This window comes from Emiliania huxleyi (genome assembly GCF_000372725.1).
Source record: "Emiliania huxleyi CCMP1516 unplaced genomic scaffold EMIHUscaffold_4, whole genome shotgun sequence".
Lineage (NCBI taxonomy): Eukaryota > Haptophyta > Isochrysidales > Noelaerhabdaceae > Emiliania > Emiliania huxleyi.
Genome location: NW_005198966.1, coordinates 2,023,541 through 2,041,933, shown reverse-complemented (window position 1 = coordinate 2,041,933; position 18,393 = coordinate 2,023,541). Strand labels below are relative to the sequence as shown.

At 66.9% G+C, this 18,393-nt stretch overlaps 5 protein-coding genes across 5 annotated transcripts; 2 read left to right on the top strand and 3 right to left on the bottom strand.

The window, feature by feature from the left end:
• Positions 1-2,722: 2,722 nt before the first annotated feature.
• EMIHUDRAFT_61543 (hypothetical protein) lies at positions 2,723-4,151 on the top strand (the record flags this gene model as incomplete). The annotated part of the gene is made up of 5 exons (XM_005770821.1): positions 2,723-2,975; positions 3,076-3,248; positions 3,357-3,629; positions 3,693-3,750; positions 3,823-4,151. The coding sequence occupies 5 exons, from the start codon at positions 2,723-2,725 to the stop codon at positions 4,149-4,151; spliced, it is 1,086 nt and encodes a 361-aa protein (XP_005770878.1).
• Positions 4,152-4,527: 376 nt separating this feature from the next.
• Positions 4,528-5,893, bottom strand: EMIHUDRAFT_432425 (hypothetical protein). The gene is made up of 2 exons (XM_005770820.1): positions 4,992-5,893; positions 4,528-4,918 (listed from the first exon to the last, which is right to left on the bottom strand). The coding sequence occupies exons 1-2, from the start codon at positions 5,788-5,790 to the stop codon at positions 4,689-4,691; spliced, it is 1,029 nt and encodes a 342-aa protein (XP_005770877.1). The 5' UTR covers positions 5,791-5,893; the 3' UTR covers positions 4,528-4,688.
• Positions 5,894-6,122: 229 nt separating this feature from the next.
• On the bottom strand, positions 6,123-7,087 carry EMIHUDRAFT_432423 (hypothetical protein). Its single transcript, XM_005770819.1, has one exon. The coding sequence runs from the start codon at positions 6,994-6,996 to the stop codon at positions 6,178-6,180; it is 819 nt and encodes a 272-aa protein (XP_005770876.1). The 5' UTR covers positions 6,997-7,087; the 3' UTR covers positions 6,123-6,177.
• A 1,988-nt stretch (positions 7,088-9,075) lies between these two features.
• EMIHUDRAFT_448062 (hypothetical protein) lies at positions 9,076-11,131 on the top strand (the record flags this gene model as incomplete). The annotated part of the gene is made up of 7 exons (XM_005770818.1): positions 9,076-9,217; positions 9,291-9,794; positions 9,991-10,102; positions 10,175-10,292; positions 10,347-10,449; positions 10,587-10,661; positions 10,750-11,131. 7 exons carry the CDS (start codon positions 9,076-9,078, stop codon positions 10,911-10,913), a joined length of 1,218 nt encoding a protein of 405 aa, XP_005770875.1. The 3' UTR covers positions 10,914-11,131.
• Positions 11,132-12,333: 1,202 nt separating this feature from the next.
• EMIHUDRAFT_96160 (hypothetical protein) lies at positions 12,334-16,522 on the bottom strand (the record flags this gene model as incomplete). The annotated part of the gene is made up of 2 exons (XM_005770817.1): positions 12,334-13,707; positions 14,066-16,522. The coding sequence occupies 2 exons, from the start codon at positions 16,520-16,522 to the stop codon at positions 12,334-12,336; spliced, it is 3,831 nt and encodes a 1,276-aa protein (XP_005770874.1).
• Positions 16,523-18,393: the final 1,871 nt, after the last annotated feature.

Sequence of the window (18,393 nt, the reverse complement as noted above, 5' to 3'; positions counted from 1 at the left end):
ATGTTCTCCCCAACCTTTGCGCAGGGCATGATGCTGGCCGAGCTCAACGCTTCGCGCGCACGCGAGCAGAGTGATCGGGAGAGTCAGGCCAGGTTCTTGGGCTTCATGGGCGTCCCCAAGTGATTAGCTCATAGCACTGCTGGCATGACACGCATAGTGGGTTGCGAGCCAGGTGCGAGCGGCATGGGAGCAGGCGCACATCGCTTCCAGGGAGGGGGGCGCACTTCTCTCCGCGCCCCACCCCCCCCCTAGCATGTGGTGAAGCCTCTGGGGGGGTCGGGACCCCCCCCCCCCAGCATGTGGTGAAGCCTCTGGGGGGGGTCGGACCCCCCCTAGCATGTGGTGGGCACCCCCCAGAGTTCGTGGGCTAGGATAGCCGCCAAAGAGCCGATTTTGCCCCCAAAGTTGTGAAATCGTGGCTGAAAGTCCAATATCTTGGAGAATCTGACCAGGCTCAAGACTCATGTAGCTCAACAGGATGATTTTCTTCGAAAAAGGCTGCGAAATGAGGTGCAAAATCAAGGGCCCGGAGGGTCTGACCACGAGTCTCTGGGGGGGTCCTCGGCCATGACCCCCCCCCTAGCATGTGGTGAAGGTGCTGGGGGGGTCGGGACCCCCCCCCTAGCATGTGGTGAAGCCTCTGGTGGGGGGGGTCGGACCCCCCCCGTAGCATGTGGTGTGAGTAGAAGGGCGCCCCCCTCCCTGGAAGCGATGTCCGCCTGCTCCGTCGGCAGCGGGCGACCCGGCCACCCAAAAGCGGAGGTACATCAGGAGCCGCAGCCGGCTTGCTCTATCAACCCCGCAGCCGCGGTGGCGCGACCGGACCGCGGTTCGCTCCAGGCGCCTTTGCGACTGTTGTACGTCGCGGGTTTGACGCATGGGGTCACTCCCGCGAAACCCGGGAACTAGCCGGGGCAGTCGGAGAAGGGGTAACTCCGTGCACTGACGGTCGGCCGTCAGAAACCACGCCTGCGTGGATCGCGTCACACCAATCCTCGCTACCCAACGCGGCCAAAGGATATCCACCTATAAATAAATAGAGCAGTCATCTCCAGGGAGAGATGGGCGACGCACACGAACACAGAGGGACAGTGCGCACCCCGCCCCGCTCGCAGGGCGTGCATCACACAGGCGTGGACTGTGTGACTCCTCGGGTTTCTGGGACTCAGAGGTGTGCTAGTCGCTATTCTCCGACAATTCCGACATGTCTGACGGGCAGTTCGGGCTCGAGCGGTCGCGGTCGCGGCCAGCGCGTGACCGTGAGGCCTGCCTGGCTAGGGTTGCCGGGCGAGAGCTCGACCCACGCGCCGGAGCGCGCGTGGTGCTTGAGCAGCCGGGCGGTCGCCGCAGCCACCTCGAAGATAAATACAAGGGCCTCCCAAGCTAGGGCTGGGTCGAGGACAGACACGTCCCCACCTTTGCAGGATTTTGCAAAAGCGAGGGGGGAGGGCGCATCGCCGCGCGGAGAGGGCTGGGCACAGGGCACAGGGGATCTCTCTCGCATAGGATATGCACTCGGCGGCACGAGGGCAAGGCTGGGCGTCCTATGTTTGTGCTCCCCCCCGGACCCCTCGCTCTCGGGCACTAACCATCTGACCACTCATCGACGGGGCTTGGCGAGCGGCCGCGCTGCGGGGCAGGGCTGGTCCTGCGCTCCACCTCGAGAAGCACCCACATTCTTTCGAGCAGCGTCGGTGTCGCGGAAGTGGCTTTCACGCCGGCATGGTGCTCGTTGCACTCTCGGCTTTGCTGATCTCGGCCGATGCCCTGACCGTGGCGGTCACTGGACGCACGGGCTTGAGCTTGATCGGCCAACTCCGGGAGCAGCAGGTCGCGCCCTCGCAGCAGCTGCAGCTCCACGCGGTGGCGCGGGACGAGGATGCCTCGCGCTTACGCCTCGATCTGCACGGCGCTTTCCTGCGCAACGGGACCAGCCGCCAGCCCCTCGTCCCGGCAGCCGCGCGCGCCTCGGTCTCGATGCCGGCGGCGAGGGCGAGGGCTTCGGTCGTGATGTCTGTGGCGGCCGCGGACCTCCGCGTCGCGTCCCGCGTGGCCGCGCTGCCGCTGGACAGGCGAGCGTCGCGGCGCGGAGGGCGGCTGCCGTGCAGAAGGCGACACCTCCCCCCCTCCCCTGCCGAGCAGGCGTCTGCAGCTGCTGAAGGCGAGCCTCATCGCCTTTGTGTCGGTGAGCGTCCTCTCGGACGCCAGCGGCACCGCGACCCTCGCGCGCATCCGCAAGGCGAGGGATGCGGTCCGCTGCTGCGAGCGGCGGGAGGCGCCCGGCGCGCCCCCCCGTCCCGACGCGCAGCGGTGCACGGAGCACATCCCCGCCCCGCTGCTGCACGAGGCGCTGTCGCTCGGCCGCACCTCGCCTGCCGACCCAGACTCGGTCCTCTGCTTTGGCGACCGCACCGCGCGCCTCGTCCGGCGGACCGCCTCCGACTCGGCGTGCGCGGTGCGGCGTGCGCTCGAGAGGGGCGACGGCTGGGGGGCGGCGATGCTCCTCGAGGCGCGGGGGGCGCTGCTGCGCGACGCCGCCGACCTGCACGCGTGGCTCGCGGCGAACGCGTGGCACCAGGCCGCCGCGCCCAAGCTCAGGCCGCACCACCACACCAGCTTGCGGGCGGCGGAGCGGCGGCCGGCGCGGCCCGCGGCGGCCGCCCGCAAGCCGGCGCGCGCGGCTGTCGCCAAGGCGGCCCGCCGCGCCGCGCCGGTGGTGATGATGTCTCCGCCCGAGGAGGTCGAGTGCGACGTGGTGATCGTGGGCGGCGGGCCGGCGGGCTGCACGTGCGCGCTCTACACGTCGCGCGCGAACCTCAAGACGGTGATGCTCGACAAGAACCCCGCCGCGGGCGCGCTCGCCATCACGTCGCACATCGCAAACTACCCGGGCGTCGAGGACACGCAGATGAGCGGCGCCGCGCTGCTCGAGCGGATGCGCGACCAAGCCATTGAGTACGGCACAGTCGCTCGCCGTGCGCAGGAGCTCGCCTCCGGTCTCCCCGCCTCCGCTTCTCCCTGCACTGGCTCCGCGCCCTCCCCCCACACACCTCGAAGCCCCCCCCCGCCCAACAGCCCCCCCCCCCCCCCCCCCCAGCCCGCCCGCTCCCTCCCGGCCGCAGGTCTTCCTCGTCGAGGCGGACGGAGACTCCAAGACAGTCTACACGCCCGACCTGACCGTCAAGGCGAGGGCGCTCGTCCTCGCCACCGGCGCCATGGGGCGGCCTCCCTCCTTCAAGGGAGAGGACGTCTACCTCGGCCGGGGGGCGCGCCGCTCCCCCCCTCCGCCCCCCCTCCGCCTCCCCTCCGCCTCCCCTCCGCCTCCCCTCCGCCTCCCCTCCGTACACGCGCCGCAGTGCGGCGGCCCACCCCCTCGCGGTCGGCGCCAGGTGAGCTACTGCGCGACGTGCGACGGCGCCTTTTACCAGGACCGCGAGGTCGCAGTCGTGGGCGTCAACGCGGAGGCGGTGGAGGAGGCCCAGTTCCTCACCAAGTTCGCCTCGACGGTGCACTGGGTGACCGCCGTCGACCCGAAGCCGGACGACGCGCACGCGCAGACTCTGCTGGCGCCGCCCGCCCGCCCGCCCGCCCGCCCGCCGCTCCTCGCCCACGCAGCACACAGCCCTCCTGTCCCACCCACCCACATGCACGAGCACGCGCGGCCACCCCCGCCCCGGCGCGAGCAGGCGGAGCCGAACGTCAAGCACTGGAGCCAGACCCGGATGACAACCATCGAGGGGGACGACTCGGGTGCTCGACACCGCCCCCCGCCTCCCCGCCACCAGACACGCCCCGCACGTCCGCCCCGCTCGCCTTCGCCAGGCGTGACGGGCGCGCTCCTCCACCCGAAGAAGGGCGACGGCGAGCCAATCAGCCTGCCGGTCGAGGGCGTCTTCATCTACGTCGCCGGCTCCAAGCCAATCACCGACTTCCTCGACGGGCAGGCGGTCGAGCTCAACCCGGACGGAGGCGTCAAGGTGGACGAGGAGATGGCGACCAACGTCCCGGGCGTCTACGCCATCGGCGACATCCGGAACACGCCGTACAAGCAGGTGGTCGTCGCGGCCTCCGACGGCTGCATCGCCGCGATGTCGATCGATCGCTTCCTGAAGGGGCGCAAAACGATCAAGGTGGACTGGATTCACAAGTGATCCTTTCCTGCAGATCGGACACCCGCTCTCCTGCCCCTCGACCCGGGCTCGGCTCCGCTGGTACGCATTGGTGCCGCCGATCTTTAGTGGAGCTGTCGAACGCCAACCCGAGCCGGACTCGAGTCAGTACTATCCTCGTCTCGCTCTGTGGCGCGCGGTCGTAATCGTGTGCGCCGCTCTGTGTGTGAACCAAACGCGTCATGAACTCATGTGTTCCAGTCGTGTTCGGACGAATATTTTTGACAGGAGGGGATGATCGTATTTCCCGCCCTCTTGCACATATCTCATATGTTGTACGGTAAAAATACCGTATTTTGATAAACGGGGACATGCGCACACGGGGGGAGCGTATGTAGACCTGTAGGTCAGCCTGTACGTAGAGAGTAGAGTATATAAAGAACGAAAAAATAATACCCGGTGAGCGGTGTAATTGTAACGGCTTTGGCTTTACGTGTACCTGTACGCGACGCGGTCGTTTGCTCGTGGACTTCGCGAGGGCCAAGCGCTGTGGCGCCCGCCCCGCCGCGACGCCCTGGCTCAACTACAATTAGCGAGGGCGGCGGCAACCTCGGCGTGGATAGCGTGCCGACTGGCCAGCTCGTCCATGTCCGTGGAGTAGCCACCGCCGATGACCGTCGCCACTGGCACGCCTCGAGAGAGGCACTCGTCCATGACAAAGAAGTCGCGCTTGCGCAGCCCGGCGTCCGTCAGCGAGAGATGCCCGCGGCAAAAGGTCCGCACCGCGTCCGCGCCGTGGCAGTCGACGCCTATGCACCAGCAGGGGCGAAGGGTGATCGCGCCCTCTGGCTCGACCCGACGCACTTTCGGCGCAAGCGCTGCCCGCATCGTACAGCACCAGGTCGGGCCGGTGCTCGTCCAGAAGCGGTGGCAGGTGCTCTCGCAGCAAGCGCAGGTACTCCTCGTCGCCCGTCCCGTTGGGGAGCCCGACGTCCACCGTCGAGCGCTGCTTGCGGACCGGGAAGGCGCGCGCGGCGTGCATCGAGAAGGTCGCCGCCCGAGGCTCCTCGCTCAAGATGGCGGCGGTGCCGTCGCCCTGGTGCACGTCCAGGTCTACCACCAGCACTCGCCGCGCCGCTCCCTCGGCGAGCAGCGCCAGGCTCGCGACGGCCAGGTCGTTGAAGGGGTTGAAGCCGCTGCCCGCTGCGCGCTGCGCGTGGTGCGTCCCGCCGCCCAGGTTGCACGCGATCCCGGTGGAGAGGGCAAGCCGCGCCGCCAGCAGCGTGCCGGCAACCTCGAGCCGCACCGCGCGAACCATCGCAGGGCTCCACGGCAGGCCGATTCGCCGCATCGCGTTCGGCGCGAGCGTACCGTCGCAGTAGCCAGCCACGTACTCGGCAGAGTGAGCGCGGTGGAGCCACTCGTTGCCCGCTGGATCGGCCGGCTCGCACACCTCTGACGGCGAGAGGACGCCGCGCTGGACGAGCCGGTCAAAGAGACGCGGGTACTTCTCCATGGCGAATCGGTGGCCGCTGTCCCAGCCGTCGAGCACCGCATACTCCCTGCTGTACACCCACGCCACCTCTGCCGAAGAGGCTGTGTGGAGCTGCGATTTGTGGGTGCGACCCTGCCTCGCCGCACGTGACACCGACCGCGCCACTCCTCGCCTGAGGAGCGGCATCGGCGCCAGCTAGCTCCAGTGGCGATGCGCGGCAACTCGGCCTTGTATGATGCGCGGCAACTCGGCCCCCGGGGCCTTGTACGCGCGAACCTTCACGTAAACGCACAACCCCGGGCTTCGCAGCTTGTATGAGAAGAAAATACTCTGCAACACCGTGACGTGCTCGCCCCGGCAGCCTTCTCGACGAGAGTGGGCGCAATCACCGACAAGTAGAGCCCGTGCCTGCGCTCTGTATCGCCGTCACGAACATCGCCGACACCATCTTCGTGTGTGGTGGAGTCCATCAGGGGACAGGGCGCATGTGCCATGTCGAGCCATCCAGCGGCGCCGAACTGGGAGAAATACTCAGCGGAGACTCGCGTACGTGTACCTATATTTTTCTGGGTCTCAACCGCCCAAACGCAGTGAGCCCTCCTCCCCGTCCATGCCCCGCTTTCCCTCCCGCCCGTCGGCGCACCCTGCCGCTTGCGCGCGGGCGCAAAGCGACGGCACGCGCCACGAGAACGGGACAAAGTAGCAAAAGGCGACGATGCCTCCCGCCCACTCCAGCGCCGCCGTGCGACCCACGCCCATCCCAAACTTCCCGCCTTCGTGGCCCCAGTCAAACCCGTAGCCCGTGAAGCAGAGTCCCGCGAGGAGCGGCGTCAGCCCTCCGAGCAGACGGACGCGATCGCGATGGAAGAGGAGGAAGCACGCGTACGCATCGAGGCACTCGGCGAGGCAGCAGCAGCCAAAGGCGAAGAAGGCGAAACAGTTGTGGAGAGGGAGGGTGGGCCGCCCTGACCATGTGCCGGCGGCCACGTCGACCCAGCAGCACGGCAAGGCAGCAGCGGCAACGAGCGCCGCTCCACCGGTGCAGAAGAAGAGCACGCTCCGGCGGAACGCCCGCTCGACGGCAGCCGTGCGGGGACTCGCGAGGGTCAGCAGGAGGGCGGCACGGAGGCCCACGAGCGCAGCGATCTGGATCAAGCAGAGGGCTGCGCCGCCGATAAACAGGGTGAGCGAAGCCTCGCTCGCGGCGGCGTAGACGGAGATCTGCTGCAGTCGACCAGGCATGCGAGAGCGGTATGCGGCGGCCGCCGTGGCCGTGACAAAGGTGGCCGGCGTGCTGCACGGAAGGAGCTGGAGGAGGATGCGGCACCAGCGGCCGGTGGCGAGGGCGGCGGCGCGCCGCTCGGCTGAGGCGAGGGCGCGCTCGGTCCGCATACACACATACAGTTGAGTCGATGCACGATGGGGTAGGCGAACACACTGTGTCGATGAAGTCGAATAACGGCCGCGCGCGTGGAGGCACTGACTTTGGGAATCCGGTTTTTTTCTTTTTACCGAAGCAGTTTCTTTTAAATTCTTTCTCGAACTCTGTTGATGAGGGGCCCCCGCGCGCGGGAGGCTGGAAAGGCGGTCTTTTTAAATTCTTTCTCGAACTGTCGACGGAAAAGGAGATTTTGCTCGCGTGCGTGGTGGTGGTACTGAGCCATCCCACACAAAAACAAAAGAATCCCACACAGGGATTTCACGGAAAGGAAGGAGTGTGTTGGCTGTTGCTAGCCGCCCCCCCTGTTTGCCCATCCATCCATCCATGCTTTCCATGGCCGGTCTGCCTCGCCCCCTCCGCCCCTCGCCCTATCTGCTATTCTCTCGTCGCAGTCTCTCGCCGATCCTCGCAACAACCTTCAATCCTTCATGCCACTCGCGGTCGTCCCACTCTCGTCGTTCTCTCTCCTGCCCCGTCGGGTCCTCTCTCCTCTGCCTCATCATGTGGCTCATTCGCTCTCCTTCTGGTACCGGTAACTCTGTGGCCTCGTTCTACGGCGGCGCCAGCGCCTGCCGAGCCCTTGTTCCTTGCTCTCGCGGCTTCTCTCATCTTTCGGCGTAACTCCGCTCTCCTTGCAGCGGTTATCTCGGGTCCTCCAGATTGCCGAACAAAGACAAAAGATTCTCTCTCATCCCAGTTTGTTGAGCTCAGACTCCAACAAAAAAACAAAACTCTCAGACTCTCCTCTTCTCTCCAGGACACGCAAGAACCATCCTTCTGACTCCCACTCCGATCATGTCACATGTGCATGTGCATGTGCCGCCAATACGGTGTCTCGTTTAAAAAGGTCCATCCATCCATCCACTCTGGACTCTCGTTTCATTTGGAGCACTTTGATTCAAAGACTTTGTGTACCTCCAGCCACGCACCGGTCCTCGGTCGGTGTGTTGGCGCTGAGGTTCCCTACTTCGGGTACATCGATCATCGACATCGTGGACAGCTGACGACACAAACATCTCTCTCTCTCTCTCTCTCTCTCTCTCTCTCTCTCTCTCTCTCTCTCTCTCTCTCTCTCTCTGACGACGGGATTGCTACTGGCGTGTCGTCCGCATCGGACGGATTTGTCTTCTCTGATAGACTCCTTCCTTCCGAGTTCCGTTCGGCCGGCGTGGCTCACTCACCCTCCATGCCGTGAACAGGCGTCCTCAGGTATCCATCCTATATTCTTCACTCGCTCCTCTGCCCATAAAAGAAAGAAGACAGTCAGCCCAAGGGAGGAAAAAAGAAAGAAAACAGACAACCCAAACGAGGGATAGGGGAGGAGGACAGGGTCCCCACCCTGCACGAGCATTTTTTTGGCTAGGATTTTGGAGAAGGACGATCAGGGGCACAGGTGGGGCTCTCCTGCTCCTGACAAGGGACACGACAGGCTCGCAGCGCGGGGCACGGTGGACTCCCAACTCCACTGGCGGTCTCATCTCAGTCCTAGCGACCTCACCTGCCTCTCCAGCTTCTCACTGGCCAGTCTCTCGCAACCACAGGCACACTGACAGGGGTGGCAGGGGCGGCGGCAGGAGTCTCCCACATACCATGCGGGCCTCGCTAGAGGTGCGTCCTGTGTGTGTCCTCGTCCTTGAGGTCTTGAGGGGGGAAGGGAAGCGGCTGTGTGTCTGTGCATGCATGGCATGCATGCATTGTGAGATGTGTGTGTGTGTGTGTGTGTGTGTGTGTGTGTGTGTGTGTGTGTGTGTGTGTGTGTGTGTGTGTGTGTGTGTGTGTGTGTGTGTGTGTGTGTGTGCGTGCGTGCGTGCGTGCGTGTGCGTGCGTGCGTGTAAAGAAAGAAAGAAAGAAGACACACAAACCCAAACAAACGAGGGATGGGGGAGGATCCACACCTGCACGAGCAGGATTTTGGAAGGACGATCAGGGGCACAGGTGGGGCTCTCCTGCTCCTGACAAGGGACACGACAGGCTCGCAGCGCGGGGCACGGTGGTGACCATCGTGTCATCTTTTGTGCATTCATCCAGAAATGCTGGGCCTCTTCACCGCGGCCTCTTCTTCCTTCGCGGGCGAGGCTCGCTTCTCCGCTCGCGGTGCTGCGTGGTCGCCGCGTTCTCCGTCCCTGAGCCTGACGGGCGTCATCCCCGACATTGCTACAGTTCCCGAGGGAGGTGCATGCCCGCCCAGCCCGCCGTCGTCTCGCTGCGGCTCGCGCCTGTGACACGCTCCATCGCCCCGCTGCAGTCCTCTCGCGCACGACGAGCGGCCGGCCGCTCGTCGATCAGCGCCCGCGGCCGCGGCGCAACCGCAAGAGCGCCGCCGTCCGGCGGATGGTGCGCGAGACGTCGCTGACGCCGGCCAATTTTGTGTATCCGCTCTTCATCCACGACGTGGCGGAGAACGCGGAGATCGCGTCGATGCCGGGCTGCGAGCGGCACTCGCTCCCATCGATGCTCGCCGAGGCGCAGGACGCGTGGCAGTACGGCGTCCGCTCCTTCATCCTCTTCCCGAAGGTTGAGGACGAGCTCAAGTCGAACCGCGGCGAGGAGTCGTACAACCCGGAGGGGATCGTGCCGCGCGCGGTGCGGATGATCAAGGAGGCGCTGCCCGAGTCGATCGTCTTCACCGACATCGCGCTCGACCCGTACTCCTCCATGGGCCACGACGGCATCGTCGAGGACGGAAAGATCCTCAACGACGACACCATCGAGCAGCTCTGCAAGCAGGCCCTCTGCCACGCGCGCGCCGGTGAGGCACGGAGCCGAGATAGAGCCGAGAGGCGGCCGAGATGCAGCCGACGTGCGCAGCCGAGATGCGAAGGCTGCGCACACCGCGACGGAGATAATCTGGCCTGCCGCCGCCGCCGCCGCCGCCGCCTCCGCCGCCGCCGCCTCCTCCGCCTCCGCTGCCGTCCCTCCCACCTCTGCGCTGCCCCCTGTCGCAGGATCCGATTGCGTCGCGCCGTCCGACATGATGGACGGCCGCGTCGGCGCCATCCGCGACGCCCTCGACGCCGAGGGCTTCACCGACGTCTCCATCCTCGCGTACACGGCAAAGTGAGTGACGCTGCACCGGCGCGCGGCAGCCCCTCGCGCGCACTTCTGAGCCGCCTCCTCGCGCGTCGTCAGGTACGCCTCTGCCTACTACGGCCCCTTCCGCGACGCGCTCGACTCGCACCCCGGCTTCGGCGACAAGAAGACGTACCAGCAGGACCCTGCCAACGGGCGGGAGGCGAGCGCCGGAAGGGTCCCCTGGGCGGGGAGGGGGCTTGGCCGAGGCTGGCTCGGAGCCCGCGTGTAGGCGTACATCGAGGCCGAGCTCGACGAGGCCGAGGGGGCGGACATCCTCCTCGTCAAGCCAGGCCCGCCCCAAACCCTAGCCGAGACCACCTCGTCACGGTCGGGTGCGAGAGAGGCGGCGGAGGAGGAGGCGGAGAGGCAGAGAGGCGGCAGAGGAGAGGAAGAGACGTGGCCGAGCGCCCGCCTGCCCACGCCCCCCCTCCCCACAGCACGACCCGGCCCCCCGTCCCGACCCCACCAGGCCTGCCCTACCTCGACGTGGCCCACCGGCTCCGCCAGTCGACCAGCCTGCCCGTCGCAGCCTACCACGTCTCGGGTGGACCTCGCCCGGGCCTCGCCCCCCCCCCCCCACTCCCTCCCCTCGCGCCGCTCCAGACCCCCCCCCCCTGAATCCTCCCCCGCAGGCGAGTACTCGATGCTCAAGGCGGCGGCCGAGCGCGGCTGGCTCGACGAGCGCAAGGTCGCGCTCGAGACGCTGCTCTGCTTCCGCCGCGCGGGCGCTGACATCATCCTCACGTACTACGCGAAGCAGGCGAGCAAGTGGCTTATGGAGGAGCCGGACCTCTAAGAGAGAGGTCGGGCTGCAGGATACTCGCGAGGGTATGGGGGTCGCTCGCTCTCGCCAACATGGTTTGCCACACGCTGACACGCACGCACCGTCGGGTATGGGTCGACGGGTATATTTGGGCGCCGGCCCGGCGGGGAGGGCACCTACGCGAGAGCGCGCGGCGTGGGGTTGCTGTTGGTTGTGTGTGTAAATTGCGCGAAAAAGCCGGAAAATAATGCCATATCCGCCCCCCCCCGCGCGCTGCCGACGTGCGAGGATCGAGGAAGGAGAGGGATCATCAGTCAAACATCAGAGACATCCGCACGGTTTCACGCAGCCTGAGATGTGAGAAACCTTATACCATTCCACCACCTCACACACACCCCTCCCCTAGGGCTAAGCAGTGCGCGAGCCCACCCGACTTCAGGCGAGACGTCGACCACTCCTCGGGAATAAGTTCTGTCAGTGGCTGCACTAGACGCCCATAGAGGCGCGCGGCGGATGACTAGGGGGAAAAAAGCGGAGATCCTAGAGCTCGCGGGAGGCGCGCAGACCGGCGCGGCGGACGCGGCCGCGGCGGCGGCGGCGGCGAGGTCAAGAGCACCAAGAAGGACTGGGCGAGTATCGCTCGCGGAGCCGCCCGCTCCCCCTACGACGGCGGTCCACGCCTCGAGTCCAACGAGCCCTCGCTCTACGAGGGGAGCGACGAGGAGTACTAGGAGCGGCCGCCGAGCCCTTCCCGCAGCGCAACCCTAGCAGCGCAGCGGGCAGGGCGGCTCGCGCAGCGCGCGCGATCGCGCAAGCGGCGCGCGCGAGCGAGCGAGCGAGCACACACACACACACACACACACACACACACACACACACACACACACACACACACACACACACACACACACACACACACACACACACACACACACACACACACACACACACACACACACGCACGCACGCACGCACGCACGCACGCACGCACGCACGCACGCACGCACGCACGCACGCACGCACGCACGCATGCATACGTCCCCCAGCTCCCCAGAAATCCCGAGGAGCCGTGCAGTGCCTAGATAAGTCTGTGTGCTGTGTGGTGCACGCCCTCCGAGCGGGGCGGGGTCTGCCCGTCGGGTTGCTGCCCTAATCCCACCAGGGGTTGACTGCTCTATTTATTTATGGGAGATGCGCGCACAACCCCCCCTAACGGTTGGGAATAGGGGAGAAGTGTCAGTGTGAGGGGAGGGCGTACGCCGGCGTTTTTGCCTTTGAAAACTGAACAGTTTTTCAATCATCGGACATCGCACAGCGCCCTCGTTAACGTATAACGTTATTAGTACATAGTAGATAGTAAACGCCACATCGTGCACCACACACGTGTGCTTCCAGAGGGATCTCTTCTCACTCTTCTGGGCCTAAAATGAGCGTGAGCTGCCGGACGACTCGCTCACAGCTGGTACGACCGCTTCTCATAGCTGACCCCGGTGCACGGCTCCCTCACCAGCCCCTCCGCCTCGAGCGGCTCTGTGCGCGACTGGAAGCGCATGATGATTACCCGCCTCGGCCGGCTCGACCGGTTCGGCCCCGAGCAGTGCGGCAGCAGCGGGTGGTGCAGCGACAAACCGCCCGCGGGCATCTCGTACGCGACTGGCGCCGGTGCCGCCGGATCAGCCCGCCCGCCCGCCGCCGCCGTCGGTGCCCGCCGCCGCCGTCGCGACTTGCGCACCGCCCACGGCCGGCGCTGCGCCTGCGAGACGTCGACCTCGTACAGCGAGTACTTGTGGTAGAAGCGGAAGGTTGCGACGTCGGAGGCGGTGCGCAGCCGGCGGAAGGGGGCGCGGCCGGCGGCGTGCCTGCCAGGGAGCACCATCAGCCCGCCGCTCCCCTCGTCCACATCGTCGAGCGGCAGCCAGACCGTGCGGCACCGCCCGTCGCCGTCCACGTGCCACGGGACCGCCTCGCCGCCGCCGTCGCACGCGGGGGGCTTGAACGCGAGTTGGGTCGAGAAGAGGACGACGTCGGGGCCGACGTGCCTCCGGAGCATGTCGAGGAGGGCCGGCTGCGTCGCCAGCTCCCACATCCAGTTGCAGCCTCCGTGCGCGCCGCACACCCCCTCTGCGGCCTCGTGCAGCCCAAGGAGCCACTCGGGGTGGACGGCGTCGCTGCGGTGGGCGAGGGTGAAGTCGAACGCGGCGCGCAAGTAGTCGAGCGCCGGCCGGGAGAGGAAGCGAGGCAGGCACAGGAAGCCCTGCGCGTCGAAGGCCGCCTGGTGCGCCTCCGTCCAGCTGAAGCCGCGCGCCAGCCACTCCGCCGGCGGCGAGAGGGGAAAGGGAGGCGCGTCGACTGCGCAGTAGATGCAGCGTGGGAAGGGCGTCGGGCGGCCGCGGCAGAGCCAAGGCACCGCCATCGCGCCGCTGCCACCAGCGCCGCCGCCGCCGTCGGCCAGCCCGCGGATGTGGCTCATCTCGTGCGCCTGAAGCCCGCGCCGGTCGCAGTGCAGAGTCTCGCAGACGGCGCTCGCGCCGCGAATGTGCTCGAGGCAGTCGTCGACCAGCAGCGTCTCCTCCTTGCGCCAGCCGTGGGGTGCGAGGAGGCCACCGATTAGCGCGCCTTTGACTCCGGCGACGGCCACGCTCTCAGGACACTCGCGGCCGTAGACGCGCTCAAAAAACGGCAGCAGGCCAACGGTGGCGAGATGGGGCACGATGGCTTCGCGAACGCCGCACGACACCACGTACAGTTTGACGCTTCTGGCCTCGAGGGCGCGCAGCAGCGACGACAGCTTCTCGAGCCGCTCCGCGCCGCCAAAGTTGGAGAGCACCTCAGCCGTGGACATGGAGGCGAACAGAGCCACGTCGTCCGAGACGGCCCACCGCCCGGTGCGCTCGATGCGGACCGGCGAGGTGAGGGTACTGTCGAAATCGAAGAATACTGCGCGCATAAGCCTCCGGGGTCGCAATGGAGTGTCGCAGAGTCCTCGGGATCGCACAACACCGGGGACGGGACTGGCGCGCACTGGCGCACTAACACAGCGCCGCGAGGAAAAGAATTCAAGCTTCGCGAAACTCCCAGCCATTTTTTGGACGGCGCAGCCTCTAATGTACTAGAGCGGCTCTACGTAGGGTTCCAACTCTTGCCTGGGGAGGGACTACTAACTAACGGGCTGCACTGACACGCACCGCGTCCGCTTCGTCGAATCGCGAAAAGGCGAACCGCGTCTCGTATGGCGCCCCCAACTCGTACTGTGCTCCGACCCCCTCAATGGCGCCCTCCGCCATCGACGATGTCTTGAAGTGGCCCATCGAAGGGTACTCGTCCACCGCGCCGTGGCGGGGCATCATGGAGGAGTAGGACTGGCCGACGAGCCCGTGGGGCAAAGAGCGGGCTGCGGCATCGCCCTTCGCGCTAAAGCCAATATCCAGCCTGTGCTGCGGACCGCTGATGCGGTCGTAGACGTGGTTGCCGTGCACAGAGAAGCTCCAGTTGCGAAGGGTAAAGGTTGCGCTCGAATGGCCCATTGCCAGGGCAAAGTCAAAGCAACGCTTCGAGCCGCGCGCTCCGAATCTGAAGGCGCGACCGGCACACGTGCCGTTTATCACCCTCCAGCCCCAGTTCTCCTTGTTCAGCTCGCGCGCCCAGAAGGAGGCCGTCGCCAGCCTGTTGCGGCGCGGTCCAACACGAGCCACCAAATGGGTCTCCGTTATGAACGATCCGTCGACGGTCACTGAGCCGATCCGGAACGTGGCTTGCTCCGTCCGTATGTTCAAAGCCAAGCCGGGCGCCGAGAAGACGGAGTAGTAAGCGCCGTCACGCCCTCTAAAGTCGGCGCGTCCGCCGTGCGCAAAGATCAGGTGTGGATCTCTACCGGCCGTGGCAAGGGGTGGGGCAGGCGGATCCTCCCTCGGCGGTGCAAGGGTGTACCCTTTCACGTCGCTGCCGCTGCTGCCGTACGGGACTTGGACCGTGGTGGGGTTGGTGCCGGAGCCTAACGATCCGACGCGTGGATGAGTTGCCATGACCTGTCGAAATTGACTGTTCCCCAGCGTGCCGGTGTCTATACTGACAGTCCAGTCCCCAGGTGCAACGCGGAACTGATAGTAGCCGCTGACGTCTGTGGCCATCTCCAAAGTGGTGGTACCGCGCGACGCGGTCACAGACACGCCAACAAGGTACCTGTCGAAGCCGGGATCGTACGCTCCATTGCCAGCCACGTCGTGGAAGACCACCCCTTCGAGGTATGAAGGGATCGCAAACGCGTCAATGTTGACAGCTTCGTCGATCTGGGGCCGCAAGAAGCCATCTTGGTCGCTGCCGACGCCGCCATACGGCACAAACACTCTCGTAGGGTTATTTCCCAGCGTTTGCACCAGTCCGCTCTGGCTAAGGATGCTTGTCTGGATGGCGACGGTCCAATTTCCAGGGGTCACCTCCTGCGCGTAGCTTCCGTTGCTGTCCGTGGTGAGAACGACCGTCGTTGGCGCGCTGCTGCCGCTGCCGCTCGTGAGGTCTGGGACGCTCCTAACGATCACCGACACACCCGCGAGATTCGACTCGCTGGCGGCGCAAACTTCCACAGCCGTGGGGTTTGAGCCCAACGTTTGCTCCAACTGATCGTTGCCCAGCGTGCTTGTGACGATGGTGATCACCCATTTTCCCGCGGGAACTTCTTGGCGGTAGCGCCCAGCCGCATCCGTCACTGTGGAGTACTCAAGCCCGGCGTCCCCTGAGCTCAGGAGGACAGTTACGCCCTCAAGGTACGCGTCAAAACCGGCGTCGAACCTCTGGTTGTCGTTTTTGTCCTCAAAGATGGTGCCCCCCAACGCACAGCTCTTGCTCGACACCTCGTACAGCCTTCCGGTGAGATAGGAAGGCAAGTAGAAGGCGTCAACAAGAGTAGTGACACCGCACTTGGGTGACACAGTCGTGGGGTTGGCTCCGCGAGGCCGAAAGCTGTTGTTGCCCAATGTGCTGGTGTCAATCGTGACGGTCCACTGTCCAGCTTGCTCCAGATCCTGGCTGTAATAGCCGTTGGAGTCCGTCGTAACGCTTCGGTCGACTGCGCCGTTGCTGACATCGAGCGCGACGCCGGCCAGTTGCTCATCGGTGCTGGGATCATACGCGCCGTCGCCATTCCGGTCGTGGATCACAACTCCCTCCAGAAACGTCAGGCAAGGAGCAGATGGTGGTGGCAGCCGTGACGCTGCTTCGAACTCAGCCGCCGCCGGTGGAGCGGACGGCGGCGACGGCAGAATATCGCGGTTTCGTGGAGGCGGCGGCGGGAGCGGTAGGGAAGCTGATGGCGGTGGCGGCGCTGGTGGCGGCTCAGGTCTGGGAGAGAAGGGGGATGGTGGTGACGGCGGTGATGGCTCGGGGCTGAAGGGGAAGGGGGGTGGTGGAGGCGACGGTGGCGGTGGCAAAGGCGGCAATGCTGGCGGCGGCAGCGGGCTGAATGGCGGCGGTGGCGGTGGCGGCGGTGGCGGCGGCGACGGAGGCAACGGTGGCGGTGGGGCCGATGGTGACGGCGGCGGTGAGGATGGTGAGGATGGCGGGGGCGTTGGGGGTGGGAAGTAGGTAGCTTGGACATTATCAGGCAGTGCCGCAGTGACAGGGACAACAGCTCGGGCGGTTACAGTCATGCTGGTATTGGCGCCAGAGCAGGAGATGTTTTGTAACAGCACGTCGGTTGCATTAAGTAGGGCCTCAGTTTGCTCGACGGCAGGCTTCAATCGACCTCGCGACAACCATCGCCACAGCCACCATTTCTCGTCCATCGTGGTCACAGAGAGGGTGGCATCGGTACAGCTATCCTCGTCGTCGGGCGCATCAGTGGTCTGCAATTGACGAGCGCCTCGCAAAGGTCTGAACACAATCGAGAATGCTGGGCCGACAGCAGCTGGCAGTGGAGGCGTTGGAGGCAAGACTGGTACGGACAGTGGCGGCGGCGAGGGCGGCAACGGCGGTGGTAGGTTGGGCGGGGGCGATGGCGGTGGCGGCGACGGCGGCGGTGATGGCGGCGGCGGCGTGGGTGAAGGGGCGGGCACGGGGTCGAACGGAGGCGACGGCGGCGGACGAGGCGGCGGCGGCGGCGGTGGCAGAGGCGATGGTGGCGGCGACGGCGACAGCGACCGTCGCGGCGAGGCCGACGAGGCGGGTGGTGGCGGCGGCGGCGGCGAAGCAGGCGGCGGCGACAAGGGCAGTGGAGACGGTGGCGGGGCCCGCGAGGTCGACGGTGGCGGCGACGGCGATGGAGACGGTGGCGGTGATGGCGCAGCGGACGGCGGCGGCAGCGAGGGCACAGCGGGTGGTGGCGGCGGTGAGGGCAGAGGAGGCGATGGCGGCGACGGCGGCGGTGATGGCGGCGGCGGCGTGGGTGAAGGGGCGGGCACGGGGTCGAACGGAGGCGACGGCGGCGGACGAGCCGGCGGCGGCGGCGGTGGCAGAGGCGATGGTGGCGGCGACGGCGACGGCGACGGTCGCGGCGAGGGCAGGGGAGACGGTGGCGGGGACGGCGACGGTGATGATAAGGGCGGCGATGGCGGCGGCGGTGTGTACGGAGGCGGCGGCGGAAGGAATGAAGGGGGCTCAGGTGAAGCAGGCGACGACTGTGGCGATGGCGTCGGCGAGGTCGAGAGTGGGGGAGGGGCAGGCGTTGTAGATGCCACCGGAGGCGGCGGAACCTGCGAGGCCATGTAGTCAGCATAGCTCTGTGGCTTAAGCTGGGTCGTCACCGTGAGGCCGACGATTATCTCCACACCTCCATTGTCCGTGGCATTGTCAAGGAGTTGTGCGCCCGTCACGACGTCGTTGATGAGTTGAGAGAAGCAGTCGCTGGCGCTTCCAACGCACTCACTGCCTGTCACTGTCAACAGCGCGTTGAGCGGTGGCGGTGTCGGCGGCTGTGGAGGCACCAGCGGCGGCGGCGGCGGCGGCGGCGGCGGCGGCGGCGGCGGTGACGGCGAGGTGGAGGGCGGCGGTGGCGGCGGCGGCGGCGGCGGCGAGGTGGAGGGCGGCGGAGGGGTAGGCGGCGGCGGCGGCGGCGGCGGCAGCGGCGGCGGTGGTGACGGCGAAGCGGACGGCGGCGGTGGCGTGGGCGGCGGAGGGGTAGGCGGCGGCGGCGTTGGCGGCGGCGGCGTGGGCGAGGTGGAGGGCGGGGGCGGCGTGGGCGGCGGAGGGGCAGGCGGCGGCGGCGTGGGTGGCGGCGGCGTGGGCGAGGTGGAGGGCGGGGGCGGCGTGGGCGGCGGAGGGGCAGGCGGCGGCGGCGTGGGTGGCGGCGGCGTGGGCGAGGTGGAGGGCGGGGGCGGCGTGGGCGGTGGAGGGGCAGGCGGCGGCGGTGTTGGCGGCGGCGGCGTGGGCGAGGTGGAGGGCGGGGGCGGCGTGGGCGGCGGAGGGGCAGGCGGCGGCGGCGTTGGCGGCGGCGGCGTGGGCGAGGTGGAGGGTGGGGGCGGCGTGGGCCGCGGAGGGGCAGGCGGCGGCGGCGTTGGCGGCGGCGGCGTGGGCGAGGTGGAGG

Coding starts and splice junctions, on each gene's coding strand:
- EMIHUDRAFT_432425 (XM_005770820.1), bottom strand. CDS start 5,790: ATGCCGCTCCTCAGGCGAGGAGTGGCGCGGTCGGTGTCACGTGCGGCG. Junction 4,919..4,991: donor CCTGGTGCTGTACGATGCGG/GCAGCGCTTGCG, acceptor GCTGGTGCATAG/GCGTCGACTGCCACGGCGCG.
- EMIHUDRAFT_432423 (XM_005770819.1), bottom strand. CDS start 6,996: ATGCGGACCGAGCGCGCCCTCGCCTCAGCCGAGCGGCGCGCCGCCGCC.